Source organism: Entamoeba histolytica, genomic scaffold (assembly GCF_000208925.1).
Source record: "Entamoeba histolytica HM-1:IMSS scf_1104750518587 genomic scaffold, whole genome shotgun sequence".
Taxonomy (NCBI): domain Eukaryota; phylum Evosea; order Mastigamoebida; family Endamoebidae; genus Entamoeba; species Entamoeba histolytica.
In genome coordinates this window covers 103,463-130,445 of record NW_001914860.1, presented here as the reverse complement: position 1 = coordinate 130,445, position 26,983 = coordinate 103,463, and the positions used below count along the sequence as shown (strand labels likewise).

The 26,983-nt window shown below is 24.6% G+C and overlaps 10 protein-coding genes across 10 annotated transcripts, besides 2 other annotated features; 4 read left to right on the top strand and 6 right to left on the bottom strand.

Moving 5' to 3' along the window:
- Positions 1 to 129: 129 nt before the first annotated feature.
- EHI_151720 (uncharacterized protein) lies at positions 130 to 1,554 on the top strand (the record flags this gene model as incomplete). The annotated part of the gene is made up of 2 exons (XM_652317.1): positions 130 to 263; positions 324 to 1,554. The coding sequence occupies 2 exons, from the start codon at positions 130 to 132 to the stop codon at positions 1,552 to 1,554; spliced, it is 1,365 nt and encodes a 454-aa protein (XP_657409.1).
- A 142-nt stretch (positions 1,555 to 1,696) lies between these two features.
- EHI_151710 (vacuolar protein sorting-associated protein 45B, putative) lies at positions 1,697 to 3,425 on the top strand (the record flags this gene model as incomplete). Its single annotated transcript, XM_652318.1, has 3 exons — positions 1,697 to 1,988; positions 2,037 to 2,259; positions 2,312 to 3,425. The coding sequence occupies 3 exons, from the start codon at positions 1,697 to 1,699 to the stop codon at positions 3,423 to 3,425; spliced, it is 1,629 nt and encodes a 542-aa protein (XP_657410.1).
- Positions 3,426 to 3,730: 305 nt separating this feature from the next.
- Positions 3,731 to 6,934, bottom strand: EHI_151700 (RhoGAP domain containing protein; the record flags this gene model as incomplete). Its single annotated transcript, XM_652319.2, has 1 exon — positions 3,731 to 6,934. The coding sequence occupies one exon, from the start codon at positions 6,932 to 6,934 to the stop codon at positions 3,731 to 3,733; it is 3,204 nt and encodes a 1,067-aa protein (XP_657411.2).
- A 100-nt stretch (positions 6,935 to 7,034) lies between these two features.
- EHI_151690 (uncharacterized protein) lies at positions 7,035 to 7,948 on the bottom strand (the record flags this gene model as incomplete). The annotated part of the gene is made up of 2 exons (XM_652320.2): positions 7,035 to 7,142; positions 7,199 to 7,948. The coding sequence occupies 2 exons, from the start codon at positions 7,946 to 7,948 to the stop codon at positions 7,035 to 7,037; spliced, it is 858 nt and encodes a 285-aa protein (XP_657412.2).
- A 464-nt stretch (positions 7,949 to 8,412) lies between these two features.
- Positions 8,413 to 10,575, top strand: EHI_151680 (uncharacterized protein; the record flags this gene model as incomplete). The annotated part of the gene is made up of 3 exons (XM_652321.1): positions 8,413 to 8,582; positions 8,634 to 10,404; positions 10,453 to 10,575. 3 exons carry the CDS (start codon positions 8,413 to 8,415, stop codon positions 10,573 to 10,575), a joined length of 2,064 nt encoding a protein of 687 aa, XP_657413.1.
- A 696-nt stretch (positions 10,576 to 11,271) lies between these two features.
- Positions 11,272 to 17,064, bottom strand: EHI_151670 (protein kinase, putative; the record flags this gene model as incomplete). The annotated part of the gene is made up of 3 exons (XM_652322.2): positions 11,272 to 16,406; positions 16,467 to 16,893; positions 16,945 to 17,064. 3 exons carry the CDS (start codon positions 17,062 to 17,064, stop codon positions 11,272 to 11,274), a joined length of 5,682 nt encoding a protein of 1,893 aa, XP_657414.2.
- Positions 17,065 to 17,200: 136 nt separating this feature from the next.
- EHI_151660 (uncharacterized protein) lies at positions 17,201 to 17,864 on the top strand (the record flags this gene model as incomplete). Its single annotated transcript, XM_652323.2, has 1 exon — positions 17,201 to 17,864. The coding sequence occupies one exon, from the start codon at positions 17,201 to 17,203 to the stop codon at positions 17,861 to 17,863; it is 663 nt and encodes a 220-aa protein (XP_657415.1). The 3' UTR covers position 17,864.
- A 12-nt stretch (positions 17,865 to 17,876) lies between these two features.
- On the bottom strand, positions 17,877 to 18,977 carry EHI_151650 (pseudouridine synthase, putative; the record flags this gene model as incomplete). The annotated part of the gene is made up of 1 exon (XM_652324.1): positions 17,877 to 18,977. One exon carries the CDS (start codon positions 18,975 to 18,977, stop codon positions 17,877 to 17,879), a length of 1,101 nt encoding a protein of 366 aa, XP_657416.1.
- Positions 18,978 to 19,085: 108 nt separating this feature from the next.
- EHI_151640 (HEAT repeat domain containing protein) lies at positions 19,086 to 22,310 on the bottom strand (the record flags this gene model as incomplete). The annotated part of the gene is made up of 1 exon (XM_652325.1): positions 19,086 to 22,310. One exon carries the CDS (start codon positions 22,308 to 22,310, stop codon positions 19,086 to 19,088), a length of 3,225 nt encoding a protein of 1,074 aa, XP_657417.1.
- A 237-nt stretch (positions 22,311 to 22,547) lies between these two features.
- EHI_151630 (RING finger protein, putative) lies at positions 22,548 to 22,883 on the bottom strand (the record flags this gene model as incomplete). Its single annotated transcript, XM_652326.1, has 2 exons — positions 22,548 to 22,675; positions 22,727 to 22,883. 2 exons carry the CDS (start codon positions 22,881 to 22,883, stop codon positions 22,548 to 22,550), a joined length of 285 nt encoding a protein of 94 aa, XP_657418.1.
- Positions 22,884 to 25,091: 2,208 nt separating this feature from the next.
- Positions 25,092 to 26,090: a repeat region.
- A 53-nt stretch (positions 26,091 to 26,143) lies between these two features.
- Positions 26,144 to 26,982: a repeat region.
- Position 26,983: the final 1 nt, after the last annotated feature.

The following is a 26,983-nucleotide window of genomic DNA, read 5'->3' as shown; positions in this document are numbered from 1 at the left end:
AAGATTAGAATAATAATCCTAAAATTAGTTTAATCAAACAAAAACGAAGATTCGTTGTTTCTGACAAGAACGTTCCTTTTTAATGTGATTTTTGATAAACTCCAAAATAAATATTGACTTTTATCAATTATGAATAAACAATATGAATATATATTGGAACATACTCCTAAAGAATGTACATATGACGAAAATCTTCATGGACTTATTATGGTACCAATTGAAGGATTTGAACCAATACCAGTACGTTTTATTTTAAGTAAAGAGTTTGTTTAAATCATTTTGTTGGATGATTTAATAACACAAGAAATATTTATAATGATTAGAAATCCTTATAACTTCACATTTTTTGTATTTCATAGTGCTGAAAAAGATATTAAAGAAATAGAAGAAGAAATGAAAATGGTAACAAAGATATTTAAAGCAAGATGTATTTCATTTGATTATCCAGGATATGGATTAAATAAAAATAAAAAAGATATGGATTTAATTCTTATGGTAGATGTAGTTTTAAAAAGAATAAATGAAAGAGGATACAGAGAGGATAGAATAATATTATTTGGATATGAACATGGTTGTGGGCCAGCATTACAATATGCTACAGTTTTAGCAGAAAGAAAGAAAGAGAAATTATCATTAGAAGGTTCTGGTATTATTTTATTTTATCCATTAGATACTATTCCATTAGGAGTTGATTATCATTTTCCTAAATTCTTCAATTCTGTTCAAAATGTAGTTTATTTTAGAGTTTTAATGATGATTCCAAAGAGAGATAGTTATTTTACATCATTAAATCAATTAAGAAAGATTGAATATGAAGACCATGAATGGAGAGAGCGTGTAGAAGTATGTGTTCATAGTTTTTCAAGATTAAAGCCAACGTCATTAAATAAAGCAAAGATATTAAAACTTTTAGAAAGTACAAATCCATGGTTTAAGAAACTGGATAATCAAATTAACAAATATAAACATGGAAAAATAAGTATTTCTATGGTAATTACTACAGTAATGAAAGTAAATAAAAAAATTCCATCATTACCTATTCATAATGACTTCTTTATTATGCAGTTTTTAGAAAGAAATAATTTAGAAGACTTTATTCCTATTTTTGAAGAAAGGAAAATATATTCTGTAGTATATACTCTCATGGGTAATCTTGAAACTAATATCTTAGTTGAAGAGAATAAAGCAATGTTAGATAAATTTTCAAAAGTTGTTAGACAATATAGACAGTTTGTATCTAAAGACTGGGACTTATTACGTAAAGATGTATTATGTGAAACTTTAAATAGAATTGATATAGGTACAAATATATTAATAAAACAAAAAAGTACATTACACCAACTCAAGCAAAGTTCAATAAATATACCAAATGAAATTGAAATGGATCAATTTTCTACTAAAACATCAAAATCTGAAAAGTTTAAAATTCCCAAATGGGCTAAAGGGATTGAATGTAATTTTGAGACATTTACATATCAATCTGTGAATTTCTCAGACTATTTTTCATATAGAGACTCTTTGAAAGCAAGACATCTCAACTCTTTGTCTAAATAGTATAATGTTTTAATCTATCAATCTATTCTATTTTTGTTCTTTTATTATTTTTGATGATTTTCTATAAAAAATAAAAAGTAGATAAAAAGAAAATAAAAAAAAAATATTAAAAGAACTTAAAAAAAAGTTTAAACGAAGAAATATGGACTATGATATTTTGAAAACTCAACAAGAATATCTTAATCATGCATTAACATACTACACTGGACTAAAAGCACTTGTACTAGATAGTGTTACAACTTCTATTGTTAGTCATTTATATTCTATGATGGATGTTACCCAAAAAGAAATTTATATTATTACAAATATTGCAGATAAAACAAGAGAACCTCTATATTATGCAACCGCTATTTGTGTATTACATCCTTCTAAATTTGTTATTGATCGTTTAGTTGAAGAATTAAAAGTACCAAAATATAAACAATATTATATATGTTTGTTTATTATTCTTTTATTTATTTAACATATACCTAATTATTTAGTTTTTACATCCCCAATTAATGAAAGTATTATCGAAACATTAGCTGAAGCAGATGTTCACGAAATTGTTCAAAGTGTTCAAGAGCTTTATATGGATTGTTGTTCAATAACTTCAAATATTTTTTCATTATGTTTTAAAGGGAATGAGTCTGATGAAATTACAGTAGAACGATCTGTTGAAGCATTAATGTCAATTCTTATTTCTCAAAAAGAAAATCCAGTGATGTTTGTTTTTTTTCTCAAAAAAACATAAAAGAATAAATATTCATTTGTTTAGTCGATACCAAACCAATGGATCTACATTACCTCAGAATATTGCCTATAAAATTAGTCAACGTATTCAGTCTTCTTTGGCTGTTCAAGATGGGTTAATTCCAATACAACCAACATCAACAACATTATTAATTCTTCATCGGTCATTTGATTGTGCAACTCCATTATTGATACAATGGACATACCAAGCAATGATTCATGAATTTTTAGGAATAAATAGTAATTTAGTAGAACTTCCAACAGGAAAAGTTGAGTTTGCTTTTCCAAATGATCCTTTCTATAGACAAATGCATCAAAGAATGTTTGTTGAAGTGACAGATGAAATTCAAACTCGATTAAATCAGTTCAATTCAAATAAAGAAGAAAAATTAAAACTTGATACTATGGATGAAATGCAAAAAGCAATTGATGCTATTCCTGAGTTAGCTAAAGAAAAAGAAAGTCTTACAAAACATACATCAATTCTTAGTGCGGCATTAGCTGTTAATAGACAAAAAAAAGGTTTACAGTTGAGTGAATTTGAACAAGCATTAGTAGTTAATAATGCATTAAGTTCTTCATTAGCAGAATTAAGTAATATCATTAATGATAACACAATTCCATATAACGATAGACTAAAAGAGGCTGTTTTATTTGCTTATCGATTCCCTCAAAAAGCTGAAGATGTTAGGTCAATGTTACAATTACAAAAATTTAAATTAGAAGATTCACAATTGATTAAATCAATTATAACTTATGGGCAGAATCCACCTTTAAAAGTATTTCCTGATGAAACTGGATTAAAAAAATTTGTTAAAAAAATAGCCAAAGGAAGTGGAGGAGTAGAAAATGTATATACTCAACATAAACCATTATTAGAAAGTATTGCTAGAAATATTTTATATAATAAAGAAGATCTTAAAAAATGTTTTCCTGGATTTGGAGATATTCATAAAATTAATCAAAATTTGATTATCTTTATTGTTGGTGGTGTTACATTTGAAGAAAACGTTGCAATTCAAGAAATCAAAAAAAATTATTCAGATCAAGGATTAATTCCACCAAAGATATTAATTGGAGGTACTGATGTTTTGAATAGTACTAAATTCTTAAATATGTTAAGACTTAAACAAAAATAACTTAATTTTTTTTATTTATCTTTATCTGCTTCAACTTTTTCTTCTTCTAATAATTTGTTTTTATATTTAGTTGTTTCTATTAAAAATAAATCAATATCTCCTTGTATATCTGCTAATTTACTTATATTTTTTCTCATCTCTTTCTCAAAATGTTCTTCTTTTCTAATTTGTTCTTGTAACTCAGCAGCGTTCATTGAAATTATTGAGATTAAAAATTATTTTAATGATGTTTATATTTTATTTGGTTTATATAACATAAAATAATTAAAGAAGAATAATGTTTTAATATGAATTATTGAAACAGTTCAATTGGGAATTAGTTTTTTTAACAACTCAAAGTATGGTTGATCTTCAAAATTAACTAATGTAACAGAACGCGATCCATTTTTTAATTGTGTTTTTTCATTTATATTTATTTTTAATCCAATTAACGGTAATTGGATAAGTGATTCAAAATCTTCCATATTCTTCTTGAATATTAATTCTGTTTTACAAATGACCAACCATCTTTTTATATTCTTTTTATTTTCATACAGCTCAACTTCACTTTGCATTAAAACATCTTTAAGAGTAATTCCTTTTGTTGAAATTCCTTTTTTACCTTTTAAATATGAACTTGATAATTCTTCATTATATTTTGTCATATTCATTTGGTTTTCTATGGCTTCTATTTGTTTGGATAACTCATTTCCTTTATGGATATGTTCTATCATTTCGTTTCTAATGTTTTTAAATATTTCTTCATAATTTTCAATCATAAACCTTACAGTTCTTGTTAATTTTTCAATGTCAAATACAATTCCTTCATCAATATATATGTTTGGTGAAATGACTTTAGCTAAGTTATCTGATCCCATTAAATTTATTTCTTTTTTCATTTCAATAAGATGAAGTAATCTAAATAATCGTTCTATTAATGCCAAATATCCATCATTATTCATCTCTCTTAATTTTTTTTCAATTTTTTCACAAGCATTTTCATCAAGTACCATTGTTTGTAGTTCACTTGGTAATTTATTAGGAATTGAATTACAATATCTTTTGAGTATATTAATCATCTCATGAACATTTAATTTAGATACATCAATTTCTTCTTTTCGATTAATTTTTTTCATATCTTTTTCCATTTGAGCAACATTTGCTGAAAGTCTTAGTACTCCTTCTTGTTCTGGGGCAACTTTTTCACATTGGCCAAATATTTTATGTAAAATTTTAGGAAATAGCCATTGTTGTTCATTTCTAGCAATTGTAGCAATTGTAATTTCTTTACCAAATATGTCATATGAAGTTAATTTATCTTGGACTTTATTTAAACAATCCATAAAATCTTTTACTGTTTCTTCTTTCATAATAAATTGTATATTTTTACTATTTTCTGTTGTACTTTCTACTTTACTTCCAATTTCTATTGTTTTTCTATCAACAACTCTTAGACTTTCTAAATTAGATGTCTCAAACATTTCAATGACATTATATCCATCTTTCTCTGACTTAGCAAAGATAAGATAATCACTAAAGAAAAACATTGTTCCATTTTGTTTACCAGAAGAAACAACTACTTTACCAAAATACTCTCTTTCTTGGTTAATATCTCCTTTAAAATTGTTCAATTTAATAAGATGACTCGTTGCAATAATTTGTTTTTTTACTATTTCTTTTTCTTTAACTAACTTTTCAAAGACATATTTTAAAGTATTAATAACTTCTTTATCATCGGGTGTTACTCTATCTAAATTCTCTAAGAAGTCTGTGATATAATTAAATGGTGCTGTGATTAATTCTTTCATTTCAAATCCTTCAATCAAATCAATGTTGTCAACACATTCTTTAAATCGTTTAGTAGACATAAACTTATTTAATACAATAAAACTATTCTGATAATGTTTGAGATAGTTATGATATTGTTGATATAATTGACCAAAATAAGCAGAGTAACAATACAAAAATTCTTTTGGATTAGATTCTTTTAATTTCATTAATATATTTTTATGGCAATGAATTAATGGAACAATATCTGTGAAAATAATATCCATGTCTTGTAATGATATACCACATTGTAGTATTATTGGACTATTACATATGTCAATATAATATCTATCAATAAGTAAGGTGAGAGTATTAACATACATAAATTCATTTGTTATTATTCTTTTAATTTCAGGTGATTTCATCCATGGTTTAATTTCACCTTCTTCAAATTCTTCATTATGAAAATCAAGTGCTTTCCATGAATCTATTTTGTCTTCATAATTCTCCATTTTTGAATGAACTTCATCCATTCCATTTTGCATAGTTTCATAAATATGTCTTCCACTATTTTGTAATATTTCATAATACTTCTGTAAATTTTTGTCAAATACTTCTAAAGCTTTTCTTCCTTCTCCAATGCCTTTTGAGATAATATCATCTCTTGTTTGTTGAATGATTTTTTGTTTTTTATCATCTTTTTCATCTTTTAATTTTCCATTAATTTTTTGATATTCTTTATGAACTTTATCAAATTCATTTTTTGATTTTATACATGTTTTACTATCATCAAGAAATTTTTTTCCCTCTTTCATCATACGATTTAATTGTTGGGTTTGATTTTTAAATTGTTGAAACCCAACAAGATATAATTCAGACATATAACCTGTGAATTCTTTTAATGACTCTAAATCTCCTGTTTCATTAGTTAACATATGACTAGTACTTTCTTGAATTGAAGTTAAAACCTCAGAATAATTCTTAATAAAATCATTACATTTTATTGTTTGTTGTTGATATTTAACAATTTCAAATATCCTGTCTCTTGCTTTACTTATTTTTTGGTATGTATTTTCCACTTCAATAACCATATCATCAAACATCTTTACATTTGATCTCATAGCCTCTAATGTATTACTTGTGATTTGAGTAGTACATAAACTCATTGATTTTCTTAGTTGATTTCTATTTGTATTACTCCATGCCGTTGTTGTACTTTTAATTCTAGAATCTCTTAATTCATGTGGAGTAATAGTTAATGTGGTGGGTTTAGGAGTTGCTTGTTCGTCTGAATTTATACTTTCTAAAACGTCTTTTGGAGTTATTGAATTAAGGCTTTTATCTTCTTTTAATCTTACAGAAGAGAATGTAGCTCTTTTAATTTGATGAATGGGTTGATCAACATTTTCTTCTTCATCTAAATGACTTTTAGGTTTATCTTTTAATCTCTTAGTACTAGGAATTACTTTATGAAGGTATTCCACTTTTTCATTTTCATTCAATACATTTTCCTTTTTTTTTTCTTCTGTTATTGTTTCTTTGATTAGTTCACTTTTTTGATTGTGTTGAGTTGGTTCTGAAAACGTATTATTTTCAGTATTAGTTGAAGTAATACATTTCTCTGCTATGAGAGATTGATTAATGATTTGATCATCACTTTTATTTTGTCCATTAGATTCATCAAAACTAATTTCTTTTTGAGGCGTTTTTGACATTAATGGATTGTTTGATATAATAAATTGTAAAAAGAATGTAAAAAACATTTTTTGTTATTATAATTTTTCGATAAAAAAAGAAAAAAAACGAAGTTAGCAATAATTTTAATTTATTCGTTTAAAAAAAAATAAAAACTTTAAAAAAAAATTATTGTATTTCAATTTTGATTTTTTCTCCATCATTCCCTTCAACCTTTCCATCATTAAATTTTAATTCAAGTTGTTTAGACAAACCTTTTAATAAATCAACCACATTCTATGAAATAAATTAAAATTTTTTTTAAATGAAATAATGTTAAATATAAAACAAACAGAAATTCTATTGGGTTTTACAGGTAAATCAAAGTCTTTACCTTCATTCATAAGAATAATCTTTGTGTCATCAATTTCTTTAATTTCAAAAGGGATTGAAAAAATCATATTCAAGTCAATTTTTCTTTTTGCTTGGAATAAGTCATCAAATGTTTTCATTCTTTTAATAGAAATCTCTTTCTTCTCATTTAGTCGTTGTGTAAATTCATTGTTTTTAATTTGAAGATCTTTTGTAGTTAATTTATATGAGTCAAGACTTTTATTTACAAAAGTACTTGTAACAATTGGGATTTTATCATCAAGAACTTGTTGTATCAATTTTTTAACATCATTATTCCATTTTGTTTCATCACAAACAACAAGAGTTGAATTATTTATTTTATTTGTTATTTTTCCTTTTCTTAATTTTATAATATCAATTAATCCATCATAATCAACACCATCTTCTAATGACTCTTTTATAATATATACAATATATCCATCATATGTTGCTGGCATTAATCTTTGAACCAATCTTCTTCTATTTGGATTATCTTTCCTTCTTTGAATACCAACAAGTGATTTGTAGTCTTTTGGTAATGAAGAAAAATTATCATGGATAGTGTGGATATCACAAAACTCAACAAATCGTTCTTTATCACAACTTTCAGATTTTTTTCCTTCAAGATATGACTTTTCTAATAATGAACTTGTTTTTTTATCATAGTCAACCCATTGATAATCATCAAGCCATTGCCATTTAACGGACATAAAGAAATAAGAGGCACAATATTAAGTTTTAGTTCTTTTTCTCATTAATAAGACTTTTGTTTAGTCAAAAAAAAATTATGATTAATAAAATTAAGTTATTTATACCAAAAAATTTTTAAGAATAATCACAATTAATCAATGCAGAAAGAATTATTTTTTAAGTAAAAGAAAGTAATAGTTGGAAGAAAAGATTTTTATTATAATAATACAAAATGAATTAATCTTATTATAACGTATTTATTAATTAAAGTATTTGATTGATAAAACTTAATTTCTTTAAATACAGACATAGACTTTTTATTCAAAAAGATTTATATAGTGATTAGAAACAAGATAATTTGTTTCATAACAAAACACTCAAATAAAGTATTTTTTATAGTCAAATATTTTTTCCATAAAAAACATAAAGAAAAAAAAAAGAAAAATAAAAAACTTATATAGAAAATAGTTAAATCAATTTAGAGATGTTAAGATCAAAATATAAGAAGAATTTATATGCTTTACTTGAGGAAAAAGAGTTTAATGTTGCTGCTTTCAATAAACTTCATCATAGTGTTGAACTTACTCCTGTTAAATTACCTAAAGTTTTTAGAATTCTTGAAGACTATATCACTAAAAATTTTACAAATGAAGTGTTTGTGTTATTATGTCATATAATGTTTATGTTTTAACTCATCACTTTTAGTAACGTTGTTAAAGCAACAAGAACAATGGGAGAATTATCAAATAATTGTCGTGAACATTTAGCATTAATGGATGAAAGAATTGTTCGAGTTATTAGACAATGTCTTGGATCAGCTAATCCAAAAATTAAACAAGCAGGGATGCAGTTATTAGGGTATTATGTTAAGGCTTGTAATGAAACATCGATTCGTGCAAATTTTGATGAAATTAAAAACCTTCCATTAGATTTAACAAAAAGTGCAGTTAATGATACAAAAGATTCTGAACAAGCATTAGGGGCATTAAAAGATTGTGTATTAATATTCCAAATGGTATCAGAAATTGATCAAATTTTAGGGTCAAAAACAGTGTTACGAGTAATTTTTGATTGTTTAAATAAGAATGAAACGAACGAAGCAGCAAAAGACATTGTACTTGATATTGTTAGTTCAATTACAGATAAGATAACAATGACTAAATTTATGGATGGGATTAAAGACTATTTAGACTCATCTCAAAAATGGGAGAATAAATTATCACAAGAATTAATTGTTGAAATCTCTGGACTAATTAAAGTAACAATGAAAGATGTAATGATTCAATCTATATTAGATCATATTCCAAAGACAGAATCTATCTCTGTTAAATTATCACAACTAAAATTAGTACAAAAATTAGTTGATGGAAGAAATGATATTTCAGCTGATTTATTAAGGAAAATTCATTCATTATTTACTTTCTCTATTACTTCATATGATGATTTAGAAAATTCAGAAGCAAAAGAATTTATTAATGAAGTGTTTGATTTAATTCAAAAAACATTAGAATTAGTTAATGATGATTTAATAAAAAGTGATTTTTGTTCATTTGTATTTAGTGAAAGTGACAATTCATCAGAGTCTAAACGATTTTTAAATACTGTATTACTGATTAAAATTGTTCCATTAATTAAAAGAGATGTTATTCAACGCATTGATAGAATACCTTTTATTAAGTTTTTAAGTAATTTGGTTTTTTCAAATCATGAAATTCGTTCAAACTCAGTTAAAGTTATTCGTGAATTTTTATTTGGAAGTGATGAAGTAATTACGCAACAAACTAATGACATTGTATTCTCTACTCAAATTAAATATGACTTAGCTGAAAGTTTATTACAATCATCTACTAAAACAGATGAATTGGTTCAAATTTATGATTTGTGGAGAGATATTATTCTTGGAGGTGAATTAAATGAATTGGTTGAAACTATTCCATTAATTGGATATATGTCAAAAAGAATACAAAAACTAGATGCTAAACATCGTAATTATGTTCACTATATCATTCTTATGTTACTTAAAACAATTTCAATCAAATATAATATTGAAGAACTTGCAACGTATTTAGATGAAAGAATGAAAGGTATAGAACGTTATTATGATGTTACTGAACTCAACCTAAAGATTAATAAAGCAACAAAAGAGTATGAAGAAATTAGTCAATTTATTGTTAAACAAAGTGAAATTGTTGATATATTAAAGGCTTCTGACATTTCTAACAAAATACCAAATATTAATAAATTAAGTGATGAAATTACATCAAAAGATAAAAACAAACATAAGGCAACATCATCGAAGTTAGTAAGTAATAATAAGTCTATTGGTAATAACGATCATCATAATGAAAAAGTTATAACAACTAATGTTGACTTTAATACTCTAAAGAAAGCTTGTTTGCAAGATAGAAATGAGAGTAAAAATGAAACAAAAACAGAACAATCATTCGAAGGTTTGATGAAGGAATATCAAGAAATAGTTTGTTTCATATATTTTTTTTAGAAAAATTATTAATTATTTTAATAGAAAAAACAAGAAGATGATTTGATCAAAGAAATTGAAGAGATGGTCAAAGGAGTTGATGATGTAAATACTGTCCTTGATGCAAAAGAATTATATGGAGAAGTTAATTGGGTTTTTGAGTTGTGAAGAATATAAACAACAAGAATTAATAAAAAGTTTTAAAAGATTTTCAGTAATTTTTTTTCTTTTAATCTTCTTTAATTCCTTTAATACAGTTTATTTAATGAATATATCGAATCTAAAGCTTTAGAATTAAGACAAAAACATTAACCACCATTTCAATTTCTTTAAAATAAAGATTAAAAGATATGATTATTTGTGAAATATATTCCTTTGAAGTCAGAAAAAATATTAATAAGTTGTGATAATTCTTAATTCATGTACAAGCATATTCTCATTGGTAATTTTAAACTTAAAAATCTCTTTTGAGAGTTTTTATAAAAGTAAAGAATTGTCTATTCTCTGAAGAAGTAAAAACAAGGAAATAAATGTTTAAAATATTTGATTAGACTATTTTTTCTTATTAAGTAAATTCCATATGACTATAGAAGTATTAAAACAAACTTATTATTTCTATTATTAATAAATGATTTATTTTTATAATTCGTTGATTTAAATTCATAACAATACTACAATTTTATTATATTTATATATCACTATTTCTTTCATTCTATTATTTTGTCAATTTTAAGTATTGTTAAAGACAAAATATTAATTATTATATATGTTAATCCAGTTAATTGGTATTTATATTAATTTGAACTGAATATATTCTTTTATGAATATAAAGAAAACCAAAAAAGAAAATAAGAAGTTTTCAATTTATTTACCAACGTTAATACTTTTTAAGAGTTTTAGAATTTCATCAAAAGATGGTCTTTCATCTGGATTTGATTTCCAACACATTTCAATTAATCTGTTGAAATATATTTCTTTTTTATCTAATGGTGGTCTATATCCACTGATTACTTTGTCTTCAATTTCAGTAAAGAACCTAAACTCTTCAAATGGAATTTTTTTAGTAGACATTTCCCACAAAACCATTCCAAAAGAATACACATCACTTTTTAGACATGCTTTTTTGTTTATAATACATTCTGGAGCAAGCCAATAAGGACATTCTACCTTATTAGTATTATTTAATGAATAAGGAATTGAACAACCAAAGTCAGTGATTGCACATGTTCCTAATTCATCATTATTTAGTCGAATAACAACATTTGGAGACTTAACGTCTCTATGTAAAATTGGGTCAGAAGCGTGATGTAATGTATTTAGACCTTCAGCAATCTGAGTCGCAAATTGAATAAGTATTTTTGGAGTTAAGGAATATTTTGATTCTATGTTTTCATCATGAAGAAGATTAAATAAATTTCCACCATTAAAATATTCCATTATAATTGACAATGGCTGAATACTAAATCCATAAATTTTAGCTATATAATTATTTGAACTAAATCCAATAAATGACATTTCTCTAAGATATTCTTGAACATAACTACCAAATATTTCAGCTGCACTTTTATCCTTATGTAAATTTATATTTGTTAAATCAAAGTTTGACTGTTTTATTATAACTAAAGTCCCTTTTTTAATTCCATTAATATTTTTTAATGTTTCAAATAAATTGATAATAGAATTAGATCCATTTGATATTCTTTGTTTAAATTTAAAATTATTAATATCCATTAAATATTGATTATTAAATTTCTTTATCATTAAGTCAAATGAAGATAAGACTAAATTAATCGAACATTGTTTATCGTTAATAAATGCTTGTAATTGATTTATTCCTTTCTTTAAAGACTCTTGATTAACAATATGAAAAACTCCTTTTTCTAAACAAGAAGGGCAATAAATATCTATACTTTTAATTTTTATAGAATGTATTGAAAGTATATTTTGAATAAATTCTGTTATTTCTTTTAATTCATTAATTGCAATGAAACAAGAATCACCAGAAGTAATAAGATAACGTTGTCTAATAATAATAGTTTTTTGATTTAAATTTCCATAAATCATTATATAATTTTGTTCATTTGATACTTCTAAATAAACAAGAATTCCACTTTTCCATTGTATTATGACATGATATTTTAATGCTACCATTGCTAATACACAACTTAAAATTTTAAAGTTTAAAGACATTAAAGTTAAGACTCTACCAACTTCAACTTCATTTTTATAATGATGACTTGGCCATTGTTTATTAATACTATTTTCTTTTAAATAATTAGTATCAACTGTTTTTACTTTCTTTTCTTTTTCACTTTTTTTTGGAGACATCTCACATGTTTTAAATGAACAAGACGGATATATTAGTACATTTTCAAGATTTAACATTTCTCCTTTAGTCTTTGGTTCTCTTCTAAATGTATATTCAGAACTAACTGAACAACTACAAGAACATGAACTTATTGTCCCTTCTATCGAAGGTGTTTCACTTTTATTATTAATTAATTCAGAGTAAAGTTCATTAAATCGTTTTTCTTCGTTTACAATTGCAGCAAACTGTTTAGTTAGAATATAACAAATACCAAATTGTTGTAAAAGAGTTAATAAAAGATATAGATTTTCTTGTTGAATGTTTAATCGTTCAAAAATCTTAACTGTGAAGAAACCATTTATTGACAGTGTTGAATCTGCAATATTCAAAAAACGTTTAAAGAATGAAAAGTCAATCAAAACCATATCTCCTTTATTTAAATTAATTGACTGTTCAATAAAAGGAGATACAGATGGCATTTGAATAAAATATCCCCATTTAATTAATACATCATATATTTCTTTCTCTTTATCTGATAAATTTAGACAATGGACTATCTCTGAAAATTTTTGTTTATTAAGACAAAATTGATCAAATTCTAAAACATTTAACTCAACCATTACTTGGACATAAGGTTTTACATCTTTATTAACTTTACCATTAATTTGTTCAAAGATTTTCTTTGATAAACCACTCCATTTATTTTTATCTCCAATATTTTTATGAACTGTAATACTTAATTCTTTATACATTTCTATATACTTCTCACATCGCTCTAGTCCACTAACAAAATGTATCTTTAATGAATAAGGAAGTAACTTTAACATCTCCATAACTCTTTCACTAATACTATTCTCATTTGTTGATTTACAAACAACAAAAATACATTTTGAATATTCCCATAGAGTGTCTTCAATTTCTTCTGGAGTTTTAACTTTAAATTGAATAGTAGCTAATACTTCTGAAGATCCTTTTTTTTCTTTCTTTTTACTTGACTTTATAATAAAATCAAAACCTAACTCTTTTATTTCTCTAATACTTCCATATTTTTTCATCTTCTTGAGAAGATATTGGAAAACATCATTTCGAAGTTCATCTCCACTAATAATAACTTGTTGAATAGCTTGAATATCAATGTTATCAGTATCACAAGATAAAGAACTTTGTGTAGTTTGAGCATCAATATGGCAATCTATAAGATTATCCATATTATTAAATAAAACACTCTTTGTATATATTAAATTATCTCGAAGATTTAACTCAATAAGACTATTCCAAGAAAAGAATGAATGGTTTATTTTCATTATATAATTATGACTTACATCAAGTTTAGTTACTGATAATTTTGTAATATTTTCTGGTATTTTTCTAAGCTCACAATGTTGTAAAATTAATTCTTTTAAATGGTTTGGTGGGTTATTGAATAATGGCTCTAATTCAAATTTTGTTTGAGACAAATCTAATATGTTTAAGTTTGTTAATTCACAAATTGGTGTTGGATAATACTTTACACCTTGAGCAATAAATGTTTCAATCGTTGGACTCAATTCTAATGCCTGATGTTTATCTAAGTTGTTAAAAGAAATATCAAGTAATTTCAATGGAAGAGAAATTAATGATGGAAGTATTGTAATATTATTATGAGATAAAGAAAGTTCATTTAAATTCGTTAATTTTGATATTTCATCAGTGATATAATAAATTTCATTTCTTTGTAATGAAATTTTATTTAGTTTTGTCATTAAACACAAAGATGGTGGAAACTCACTCATCCTATTTGATGAAAGGTCAATAGATAAAACATCTTTTAATAATAGTGTTAATGACTGATAAGGTGGAAAATGAGAAATATTCCTTTTTGAAAATTGTACTACCTCTTTGTCTTTGTTAAGTTTATTAAAAAGACTAATATTATCTTTTGAATATCCTAACCATTTATCAAATGAATAATAACATTTATATGGTTTAAATATTAATTCAGTTTGTATTGGTTTATAAAAAGGATTAATAAATCCAGAAGAATCAGAATATATATAATTAATAATAGCACTTAATTGGTCACATTTTCCATTTTCATTATTATTATTAAATCGTCTACTCCCAATATGAGTTATCCAGAAGTAAGTTAGTCTAGAATCAAATTGGAATTGAGATAAGTTTTGATTAATTAATTCTTCTATTGCTAAAAAAAATAATACTAAAAGTAATAATGTTTGACTAGAAATGAAAGCATCAAATCCAATAAATTCTTTTTGAAATAAAATAAGAAATCCTTTCAAAGTTCTGTAATAAGGATCTGCAATTATTTGAGTTAAGAATGAGAATATAGAAACATCTTCTTCACCAGTTTTATCATTAATTAATAAAATATCTTCACAGGAATTATGAAGATTATCAAAAATCATTATAACTTTAAATAAAAGATTATTAACTATTTCGTTAATAGACTTCAATAAAGAATTATAACTCTTTATGTTTTCTGAATTTATTGATTCTTCACAAACAAAATTTTTTAAGTCTTGAAATATATTATCTATATTATCTGTATTATCTATACTTTTACAATATATTTTTAATGCTTTTTCTGCTTTACTTCCTATTTCATAAACTTCTTCATATAAATCTTCATTAATAATTTTAGCTAATCGTAACAATTTACTTTTATTTAAATGTTGATAAACAATAACAACAGGTTTATTAATTTCAATAGTATCAATAACACAATGAGAGTATAATGGTAAATTCGGAGAATAATATTTTCCTTTTTCATTTGAAATAATTTTCATTCTTGTTGCCTCTTGTGAACATATTATATCAATATTTTTATTTATCATAACGTTATGAGGTAATGAAATAATTTCATTTGGATAATTTTGTAAACTTTGAAGATGACCAATAATTTCATTAAAATTAAATTTAGTACTAATACAATAATATGATAATACTCTTATATTTTTACATTGAAATTTAACATAAAATCCTTCATCTTTATCAAAAGTAGCAATAGAATCTATTTCTCCAATCCAACATTCTCCAAGGAATCTCATAAAATCTTCTTGAATAAATTGTGATGGAATAAATAATACTCTGTAATTAGTAATAAACAATTTCCCTTTAATATATGTTGACGTATTTTTCATATCAAGAACTTCTTTTCCATTTAATATATATAAAGGACAATATGACTCATCTATTCTTAATACAACTATTTCTCCTTCAATTTGATGAATATATTCTGTTCCAATAAATTGTTCATTTTCAGTAATACCATTAAAATATTTAACAAATCGTTTTTTAAATCCACTTTGTTGTAACATTGCATTAAAATAACATTTTACAAATTCTTTATATTCATCAGAAGATAATTGTGTCATTTCACTAATTTCATTTATAAATTTGAATAACTCTTTGATAACATTGAATTCTACTTTTCCTACCAATTCTTTTAATTTGTTGATAACAATTTGATTATTTAATTTACAGTTTTCTTGTTGTTTAATAAAATCTAAAAAACAAAATGGAATAATTGGAGAAGGAAGAAATAAAAAGAATAACTTTAATAATACAAATGCATTTTGAATTGTACAAATATTATTTAATAAAGGAATTTGAGATGAATTAAATTTATTAATTAAATTGAAATATAATTTAAAGTCTTCATTCTCAAATAATGAATTTTTATTTAAATGTTCTAAATTATAATGAATTAAATAATACTACAGATTTAATATAGATATATAAAATAACAAACTAAAATAATTACTATGGTCATTCTGTTTACATAACAAAAGAATACGTTCAGCATCTTTTTGAGTAATACCTAATTGAAGTAATTTCTTTAATGAATAATTTTTTAATAATTCAAATGTAGTTAAAGATAATAAAGAATCAACTTTTTTCATTTGTCTGATTTCAGAAAACTCCATTATTTCTTTTTGTTCAAACCAATCAAGATTATTACTAAGAGAATTATAAAGATACTTCATAATATTATACATTCCAATTGGTATTCCTTTCATATTAAAATCATTAATTCTCATTTCTTTTAAACTAAAATGAAAACATCTTAGTCTTTTCCAATCATAATTAGTACTATTCATACTACTAACTCTTTTAAATAATTTTAAATTACTTTCTTCTTTTGGTTGAATAATAGAATTTGATTCATAAAATTTGTGCTACAAAAGTAATTTTAATAAATTATGAATTTAACTTCTTTATAAACAAACTTTAATATCTAATAAACTTTTTTCAGCTAATTGTTTAAATGAAATTTGATTTGGTTTCTTTGAATATGAAGAAATCTTTGATTTATAAGAATTCTGTGAAAATGAATCAAGGTCACTCATAACAGTTGATTACAAAGAAGAAAAGTGATAGATGTTTTTCTATTTTTTTCGTTTTTTGTGAACTAAAAAACTTCTTCATAAAAAAGATAAAAAAAGCAAAACTAAGAGGATATTAAGTTCTTTTTTTTTATTTATTATGTCCCTCATTGAGTCATGTATAAAAAATGATTTTCATGAAATTATTAATATAATTGAAAATGGTGCTAACTATTTAGATATTGATGAAAATGGAAATACCCCTTTTCATTATCTTAAAGTTATACCACCAACTACTCCTAAATTAACTGCTTGTGACCCTACATTATTTAAAATATTTAAAACAAGAAGAGATATTGAAACTGATGCAATTTTTAATTACCAAAATGGATTTACTCATATTCATTCATCAATTATTATACCTCATTGTCCTTCATTAAAACTTGACGTATCAGAAACTTCAGCACAAATATTTATTGAATGGTGTTATTGTAAATCATCTCCTACTTTAGAAAAAATGGCTCCTTTTTGTTCAGTAAAAAAATCAATGGAGTTACTTTGTTGTTATGAAGCAAATTCATGTTGGAAATATTTAGAAGATTTTTCAATTTCACTTTCACATTTACTTCCTGATGTTTCTATTGAGTATCTTCGTTATTTTGAAAATAATGACTTAATTGATAACCATCCAATTCTGTTTGAAAAAATAACTCAAATCTTTTTTGCAACATTTAATTCTCAAGGAGGAGATGATTTTATTAATGATCTTTCTCAACCTTTATTATTACGTTGTTTGCATTCTTTATCACAACTACACCAATAATAAAAATAATAATTTATTTATTATTACTATCTAATTTCTTTGGTTTTAGTTCGATTTTCTTCTTTTCTACTAATTTCATCTTCTCTCCTACTGTTAGTTTTCCATCACTCATCTTTTGTTCCATGGCTAATTTCATTAAACTCTTTCTCATCATTCCTTTAATCTCAATTTCTTTCCATGCCTCTACAATATCCCCAAGCAATTTAACATTAGAATTATCACATAAAAATTCAACTCCATCATATTTGCATTCATACAATACTAATGGATATGCTGGTGCATATTTAAAATAATTTGGTTTAGTATAATGTTCTACATCTAATAACTGTTTAATGCTTTCTGGATTAGCACCTTGTCCTATAGCAAATAAAGCTCCTACCATATATCTAACTTGATGCCATACAAAAGCAGTCCCACATACAACAAATCTACTTAGTCCATCTGTTTCTTCAACTTCAAATGAATTAACTCTTCTTACACAATGAGAAACAGCAGGATCTTTCTTACAAAAGTTTGTAAAATCATGTTCTCCCAAAAACAACTGAGCTGCTTCTTTCATTTTAGGAACATCATAAGAGGATGGATCAAAGTAATAATGATATGTTCTTGACTGACAACTAAACCTTGAGTTAAAATCATCAGGAACTCCACACCATCCAAGACATCGAATATCAGTTGGTAATAATCCATTTAACATACGACAATAGTCCAACTCACCTTCTCTTTTAGTATATAAAATTGTTTCATCTTTTAAGTTACTTCTTACCCATAAATCAACTACTTGTCCAAATGCTGAAACACCTTTATCTGTTCTTCCACATCTGTTATATTTACAATCTTTTGTATTTTGAATAAGTCGTGTCTTAAAGAGTGCTTTAAATAATTGATATTCTATAGTTCCATCGTTAATCACTGAATCAAATGTTGCATCTGTGACATCATTTAATAATGTACATTGAATGCCATTATAGTCAATTCCAATATAAGTCAAACGAATGGCAATATGTCTTGTTTTATAATTATTAAAACTAAATTCCTTTTTCTTTTTTAATTGAATAGGTTGTGTTAGATTAGTGTCATGTTCCAAGTTTACTTGTTGATTATTGCAAGTCATTCCAATTCAATAAAAGAACTAAAATTGACTTTATAATGAACTATTAGGGTTACTATTCATTCTTTTTTAAAGATAAAAAATTAACCAAAACATTCAATAAACGTTTATTCATTTATGGAACAATGAATCTAAATCTCCTCTTTGGTCTATACTCAATTTACCCCAAATCTCAGAGATAACATTTTGTGGTACTAATGGACATAATGCTTGAATTAATTGAGCAATATATTTTTTAGTTTCATCTGATGTATTTTCATTTTCTAATGAACGAGCAAAGTATAATACTACTCTATATATATTTTCAGCTACATTACCAAGTTTCATTATTTCTAATAATAATCCTCTATTATGAAGATCAGATAATAAACTAACTATTTCATCATAACTTGATTTAGCTGGGAACAAATTGAGCCATTGTTGCATAATCATTTGCCAATTTGGAATTTGTGTATAATAATGTCCAATAATGTTTCCAACACAAATTAAAACTTGATCAGCTAATTCAACAGCAGCACGAGTTCTTTGTCTGCTTAACATAGATCCAATAGATTGAAGAACCTTTGGAATAAATGGAACAAATTGTGGAATATCAACTTTAGCAAATTGACCAAGGAAATAAATAGCGTTATTGGCAATATCAATATTCTTATGATGTGAAAATTCAATAAATTGATCAGCAATTTGTGGAACAAAATCATAAATTTTACCATCAACAATAACACATCCAATAATGGCAACTGCAAATGAAACTTTATCACTATCTTCTACTTGTTTGAAATAAATCATAACTCTTGGGAATAATTTGTATTGGAATGGAGTAAAGAATGTCTTTTGATGTGATTTACAAATATATGAAGTAATATCTAAAATTAAAGATAACCAGTCATCCTCTTCTTCAGCAGCATCTTGAATCTTTTCATATTCTTCATCATCAAGAACATCTGTATCAACATTTTGAATTTGAATTGTCTCATCATCATCTTCAATACCAACTCCATCAAGAATTTTCTTAAGAATTTCATCAAATGATTCAAATACCAATCCAATTCTATCTTCTCCAAGTGTATTATCTCCACCAAGAACAAGTACCATCTTTAAACAAGTTAAATATGATTGAATATTATCAGTGAATTTTTCTTTCTTTAATAACATACATAAATGATCAATAATACCATAATAAATTGGTGCTACTTGTTGTAAGATACTAGTGTGATCAGTAATTCCCTTGTCTTGAATCATAAATATAGCATCCTCAAAAATAGATGGAATAAGATGAGCTGTGACTTGTTTAATACTTGCATTTGGATCACTAATTAATGGCAATAAAACATTTAATGTATCTTGTACATATGGTCCATATGCTTTTTTAACAGAAGTTGTTATTCTAAACAATGTTTGAAGTAAATATACTTTTTCTTCAGTATAAGGATTTGTGACTGAAATTTCATTATCTATAATAACAGCCTCTGGATTTTCTTTTAATAACAATCTTTTTAATATTATTTGAACAATTGGACCAAGATATTGAATAAATCCAGCATCATTTGCTTCTGAAAATCTACATAATCCACTTAAAATATATGGTAACATTGGTGAACCTACATCATTAGAATTGCATAATTCTTCAAATGTTTTGAGAACAATTTGTCTTGAGTCAGGGAAGAATGATGTATTAATAATACTATAGATACACATAATTTCAATTAATTTTCCTTTATGTTCCAAAGTATCTTTAGTATTACATTTTGGTAATAATGTATCAACAACATTCTTTAATAATGGATAATAACTTTCCATTTGTTTTTGAAGTACACGAGTAATAAATACAATAATAGATAATGCAGATGATACAGCTTTTAAATTAGATGTATTTAATGTTTTGAAAATACCTTCCATTAATGGTTGTGCAAATGGTAAAAGTTTTTCTGCGGTTTGTTGATCTTCTTCAAGAAGAGAATTAACTACAAAACAAGCTTTGTCTTGAACAATGACAACTGTAGAGTTAAATGATACAATAACAACTTGCATAATCTCATTAAAATGTCTTCTTCTACACATCTTAGGGAATGCTTCAATTAATTCTTCAAGTAAATCAAGTAATGCATGCAATACTAATGGATGTGGATCATTAACAAATTTAAGTACAATTTTCATTAAATCTGACATCGTAGTTTTAAAAATATATTTTCCAGGTATTACTGATAATGAGAGAGCAACAAGAGCAGCATATCTTGCATTCCATTGATCCATATTTAAATACTCTAAAGTTGTTTTGAATAATACATCTTTAATTGGTGCTCCTCCAACTGCTTCAACTATTCTAAAGTAAGCATCTTCAGCATATGACCAATTTTCAACCTCAATTGGATCTTCATCATTGAGAAGAAGTTCAGCACCATCATTATCTATAGACTTCAACCATTCAAGAAGTTTCAATACTATATTTGAAAGTAATGGATTTTTTTTAAAGAGATGTGGCTCTTGTGAAATAAGGCAAACAGCAATTTCTAATGCACTTTGTTGAGTTTCTTTATGTTGTGCAGAACAACAAAGTTGATACATTTGAGTAGCAATATTAATTTCATTACCAACAAAAAGATATTCAGAATTTTCTATAAGCTCACAAAATGATGCTGATGCATTATCAAAATCATCAAATCTATTATTTTGAATTAACCAAATCAATGTATTTTGTAATGGAACAATAAGTTGTTTGGCATAAGCACCATGTTGTTCAGTAGTTTCTAAAAGAACTATTGCACTAGAAAGAAAATCAACGACAGTAAGTTTCATTGTTGCATCACCATTTGTTAAAGCTTGAATACAAAATTGGACAACTTGTTGCTGAAGAGCAATTAAAGTCTCTGATCCCTTAAGTGAAACAGAGGCTTGAAGTGTATCAAGTGCAATCATTTGTTGTAATGGTCTTGGGTCTCTTAAAATTTCAATAATGGTAGGAAAATATCCATTCCAATCAAGTTCTGAATCAGACATGCATTGAGCAAAATTACTGACAGCAGCAGCAACAGCACCTTTAAGATGTACTGATGTTTCATTTTTCATACAATTAATTAATGAATTGCAAATTTGAAGTAAAACATCTTGGTTTACAGACTTAAGATCGTCTATTTTATTAATTGTTCTTCCAAAACATAATAATGCTGATTTACGAATATCATCAGATTGTCCTGAGTTAGCTGTTCCAAGTTGAATGATTTGTGGTAATAATTGTGGTTGTGTAGTTAATGAATCTAAAACTTGTTCTCCTTGATTTCTAATATTTTGATCAGGACTTAAAGTTGCTTGAAATGCTTGAACAATATTAGCAGCCATCACCTAAGACTATTATGAAATAATCAATTCTAAGGGTTTTCTTGTCTCATTATCAACCCTGAGGGTTTAATCGTTTCATTAAAAAGTATTTTTTAGGTATTTTATTTGTCTCTGAGAGTATTTTTCTCTGCATTGTTTTTTCTGTACTTTAAAACACGAAGATTAAAAACACAATATAATGATGAATCTGTGATTTATTATTTTATGAGATATAAAACAAAAAAGAAAGATTAAAATTTACTTACCAATACGAGCATATTCCCATTGCTTGAGATCAAGAGGACAGACAGCACGTTGTCTTAACCATGAAGAAATACAATGAGTATGGAATGCATGATTACAAGTTCCCCATGAAACGGTACATTCTTAAAAGATGAATATCGTGAATTATTTATACACTATTTAATGAAACAAACCTTCAGTTGTTGAACCTGTATTTCCTTGACATTCTAAACATAATTCCATAAGACTATTTCTACAAATAGCACATGTGTCTACTTGAAGGTCCCACGACCACAAAGCAACAGCGTTCCATTTCTTTATTTCGAATTTAGGTGGTTGTTGTGCTGACATAATTAGTTGATGAACTAAAGATTATTTTTAATCTTTTTTATTTTCATTTTCATTTTTTTCTTTTTTTGTTCAGTCTCTATTTCATATACCTCAATCCTCATTTAAGATTTAGTTTATTTATTAGTTTTGTGAATTTCATTTTTCTGTTTAGTTTTTGTTTTTTTTCAAGAAAAAAAATCTTTTTCTATGTAAAGAATATAACAAATTTTATTATTTTTGTTATTGAAATATTTTCTTGAGTCTTGACACTTGCAAAGAAAAGCAAACAAAGTATAAGAATTTAAGTGGATACAGGAGAATGGGAGAATGTGTAATACAACATATAATAAGAATTGAAAAAAAGAACTGTGAATAAAAAAGGACAAAGAAGATAAATAAAAAATGAATAAGAAAAAGATGGGTAAATGTTATTATAATAAATATAACACCAGTATTAAATATAGAGTATTATGAGAGTGAATTTAAAATAACATAAGTACAAACACTTAAATTGAAAAAAAAGAAGATTATAAAAAATTAAATTATGTTTCAAACAACATATTTTCTATTTGATATTCAACTGATAATACATACATTCTTTCAATATTAAATAGACTATTTCTTCTATTCGATATTGTTTCTTATATTTATTAAAATGATTACAACATTATTTCATTAATTCTTTCATATTTTTTGTTATTAATATCTTTTCAATTATTTCATATGGTATTGTGATTCAAAACACTTCCATTAATCTTCTTATTCTAATTATAAATACTAATATAATTATATTTTCTTGATTATTCATCAGTTATATCTTACATATTCATCATATTCATAAATATTATATTTATATTACAATTTTTTACATTTGTCATTATATGTTAAGTGAGATTTGTTCATTGAACCTATCATATAAATATCTAGTTTTTTGTTGAACTTTATTTATTCTTTATTCATATTTTCACTATTCTTAATTTTCATCATCTCTTCTTTTCTTTTTATTTACTCTCTTTCTTCAAACATTATAAATATATTCATTAATAATTTTTCTTTCTTTTGATTTGTTTCATCTCAATATTTAAATGTGAATTACATTATTCTTCTAGTATATTCGAAACATTATTTATATTTAAAAAATATTATTCAATCTTAATTATTCTCTGTTTAACATATAATCTTTCTTCAACGAAAAACAAATATATAAAAAGAATATAAATATATAAAAGAATAAAAAGAAAGAGTAATAAAAGAATAAATAATAAAATATGAAAAGAAAGAAGAAATAAAAAGTGTATTTTTAATGTAAAAATTAGAAATATTCAATAAAAAGTGTTTAATTCAATTATGTAAAATAATTAATATTATTTTATTGATGAAAAATATTTTACTCTTTTTTATGTTTATTATTTATATGTATAATTTCATCATGATGTTTATTATATAATCAATCATATGTGTTATGTTATTATAACATATAATAAGTGATAAAATATAAATGAAAATGATATGAATATATAATATAGAATATAAAAACAAAAGAATAATAAGAATAAATGATAAATAAATATAGAAATGATAATAAATGATATAATAATAAAATCAGAGTATAAAAGATAAATTTAATATTAATATAAAACAAAAGAGAATAAATATAAAATGAAAATAGATATAAATGATAATAATATAAAAATGATAAAGATGAATAAACAAATATATCTAAATATAAAAGAATAACAATAAGAAAATCTAAATAATATAAACATAAAAAACATAAAATAAGAAGAATATAATAATATATAGATAATAAGAATAATACAATGATATAAATAATATAAACAGAGAAATAAATATAAATATAAAAAGATATAAAAATACGATAGATAAATAACATATAAATAAAATAATATAAATAATAAAAATAAATACGATTCATCAAATCATCTATTTCATTAATATTTCATACAAAATGAATACAAATGATTATAAAATATAAACATAAATATTTACATATTCTGTATTTATCATATTTTTTATTTATTTTTATTTTAGGAGCAAAATATAATAAATGGAATATTCTATGGATGCAAATTATTTTGCATCTTTTTTCTTTTTTGTAAATTATTTAGATGCATTTTTTCTTTGCTAATTTTCGTACCCATTTCTTATTTCTTATTTATATTTTATCTTTATCTTTTCTTTTATACTTTTATATTATGTCAATGAATATTTCCAGTTACTTATTCTCATTATACTTAAATTTAATTCATTTATTGTTAATATGACACTATCATAATTTCTATATCTTTCATTCAATATGGTGTTTTGTTTTATTTTCCAATTCTCTTTATTTAATATCACCTGTGTTTCATATAACGATTTCCAATATTCTAAAGTAATATCGTTATTTGGGTATATTTCATTCTTTGTTTCTTCCTTATTCTAATTTTCTTGTTAGAATCAAACATGATTTTATTTGTATTGATTCTGACCCTTTCATTTTTATTAAATTTAATTCTTTCTTTAATCATTGTCATCATATATTTTAGGTATTTTATTCTTTCTAGTGCTTTGACTTTTATTCCTTCTTCATCATTTTCTTTTAATTTCATGATGCACTTTATTCTGTACCATTTCCTTCCCTTGACCAAATCTTCTAGTCTATTTATTTTCTTTAGGATTTCTTTTATTTCATCATTTTTATCTCCTATTATTTTATTTTGGAGATAGAGGTGCATAACCATTGAAATATTCATATCATCTTGCAGATAATCCATTGTGCTTCCTGAAAATACCTATCTATTATTATTTTCCATTATTAATCGGTCAGCTTCTTTTCTTTGAAAGTAGTAATTAATGTTTGTACATTTTTCTATTTTCATTTCTTTTATTTTATTGATGAGAGTGTTAATGTATTCTTCATCAATTTCAGTAGAGTTATTCTTTATTATGATGTTTTTTATTATTGAATCACATTCTACTCTTCCTTCCATTATATCATTTACTTTCATTTTAATGTATTGTTTAGTATTTTCTTTTATTTTATGTGATATTTTAATATATTTAATATATTCATTTTTCATTATTGACATTGATGTTTATCATTTTTATTATACTTTCAATTTTTTCCCATCTTAATTTCTTATATAATTTCTTATTCAACCAATTAGTTCAAAACAATACAACACTTCAATTAAAATTCCATTTCTTCCTTCTGTTGTATTTCTTCTTGTATTTTCTTTGTACTTTGTTTGTTATTTATTATTCTTTCATTAGAAAAAAGATGCATTACAGGAGACAGCACAAAAAATATATAAAAACAAATAATCAAAGAAGAAGAAATTTACATCAACCAAGAAATATAAATGATAGAAGAATGAGTGAAAATAGGTATTATCTGTATTGACAGAGATACATGAATAATCACACTAATCATTACAATAAGAATTATAACCATAACTATCACAACATAGTTGATACAAATCGTTTCACTCATCACTTCATTCATAATCATCGTCATAAACACTTTGATAATAATAACAACTTCAATAGAAATAAACAATACTATCATAAGAAAAACAAATACCACAATAACATACAAAGAAGGTACAAACAATATCGAAATAAGAAACAAAACAGAAATCAAAGAAAAGAAATGATTGAAATACAAAACCAAGAATATTGGAAAAGACTCTTTGAAGAAGAAATTAAAATACTTACACCACAAGAAGTAGAAGAAATTAAAAATACCAAGATTAAAGAATATACATCATCAACAATATGGAGAAGATGGTATTTTCTTGCACGAGAAAAAACCAAAACAATCAGAATGGAAGAAGAAACTATTAGTATGACGCTGGAAGAAGACAATAATCAATACAACCCAAATGAGATTAAAGACAATAGAATATACAATAACTATGTAATGAGTATTGAAAGTGAAGAAGACGATGATAAAGATTCTACGAGAGTAGAAGCTAGGCTTGCTGAGGAGAAGAAGAGGCTGGTAGAAGAGGAGAAGAGGCTTGCTGAGGAGAAGAAGATCACTAAAGGAGAGAAGAAGAGGCTGGTAGAAAAGGAAGAAGAGAACAGTAAAAAGAAAAAAAGAGTAGAAGAAATAG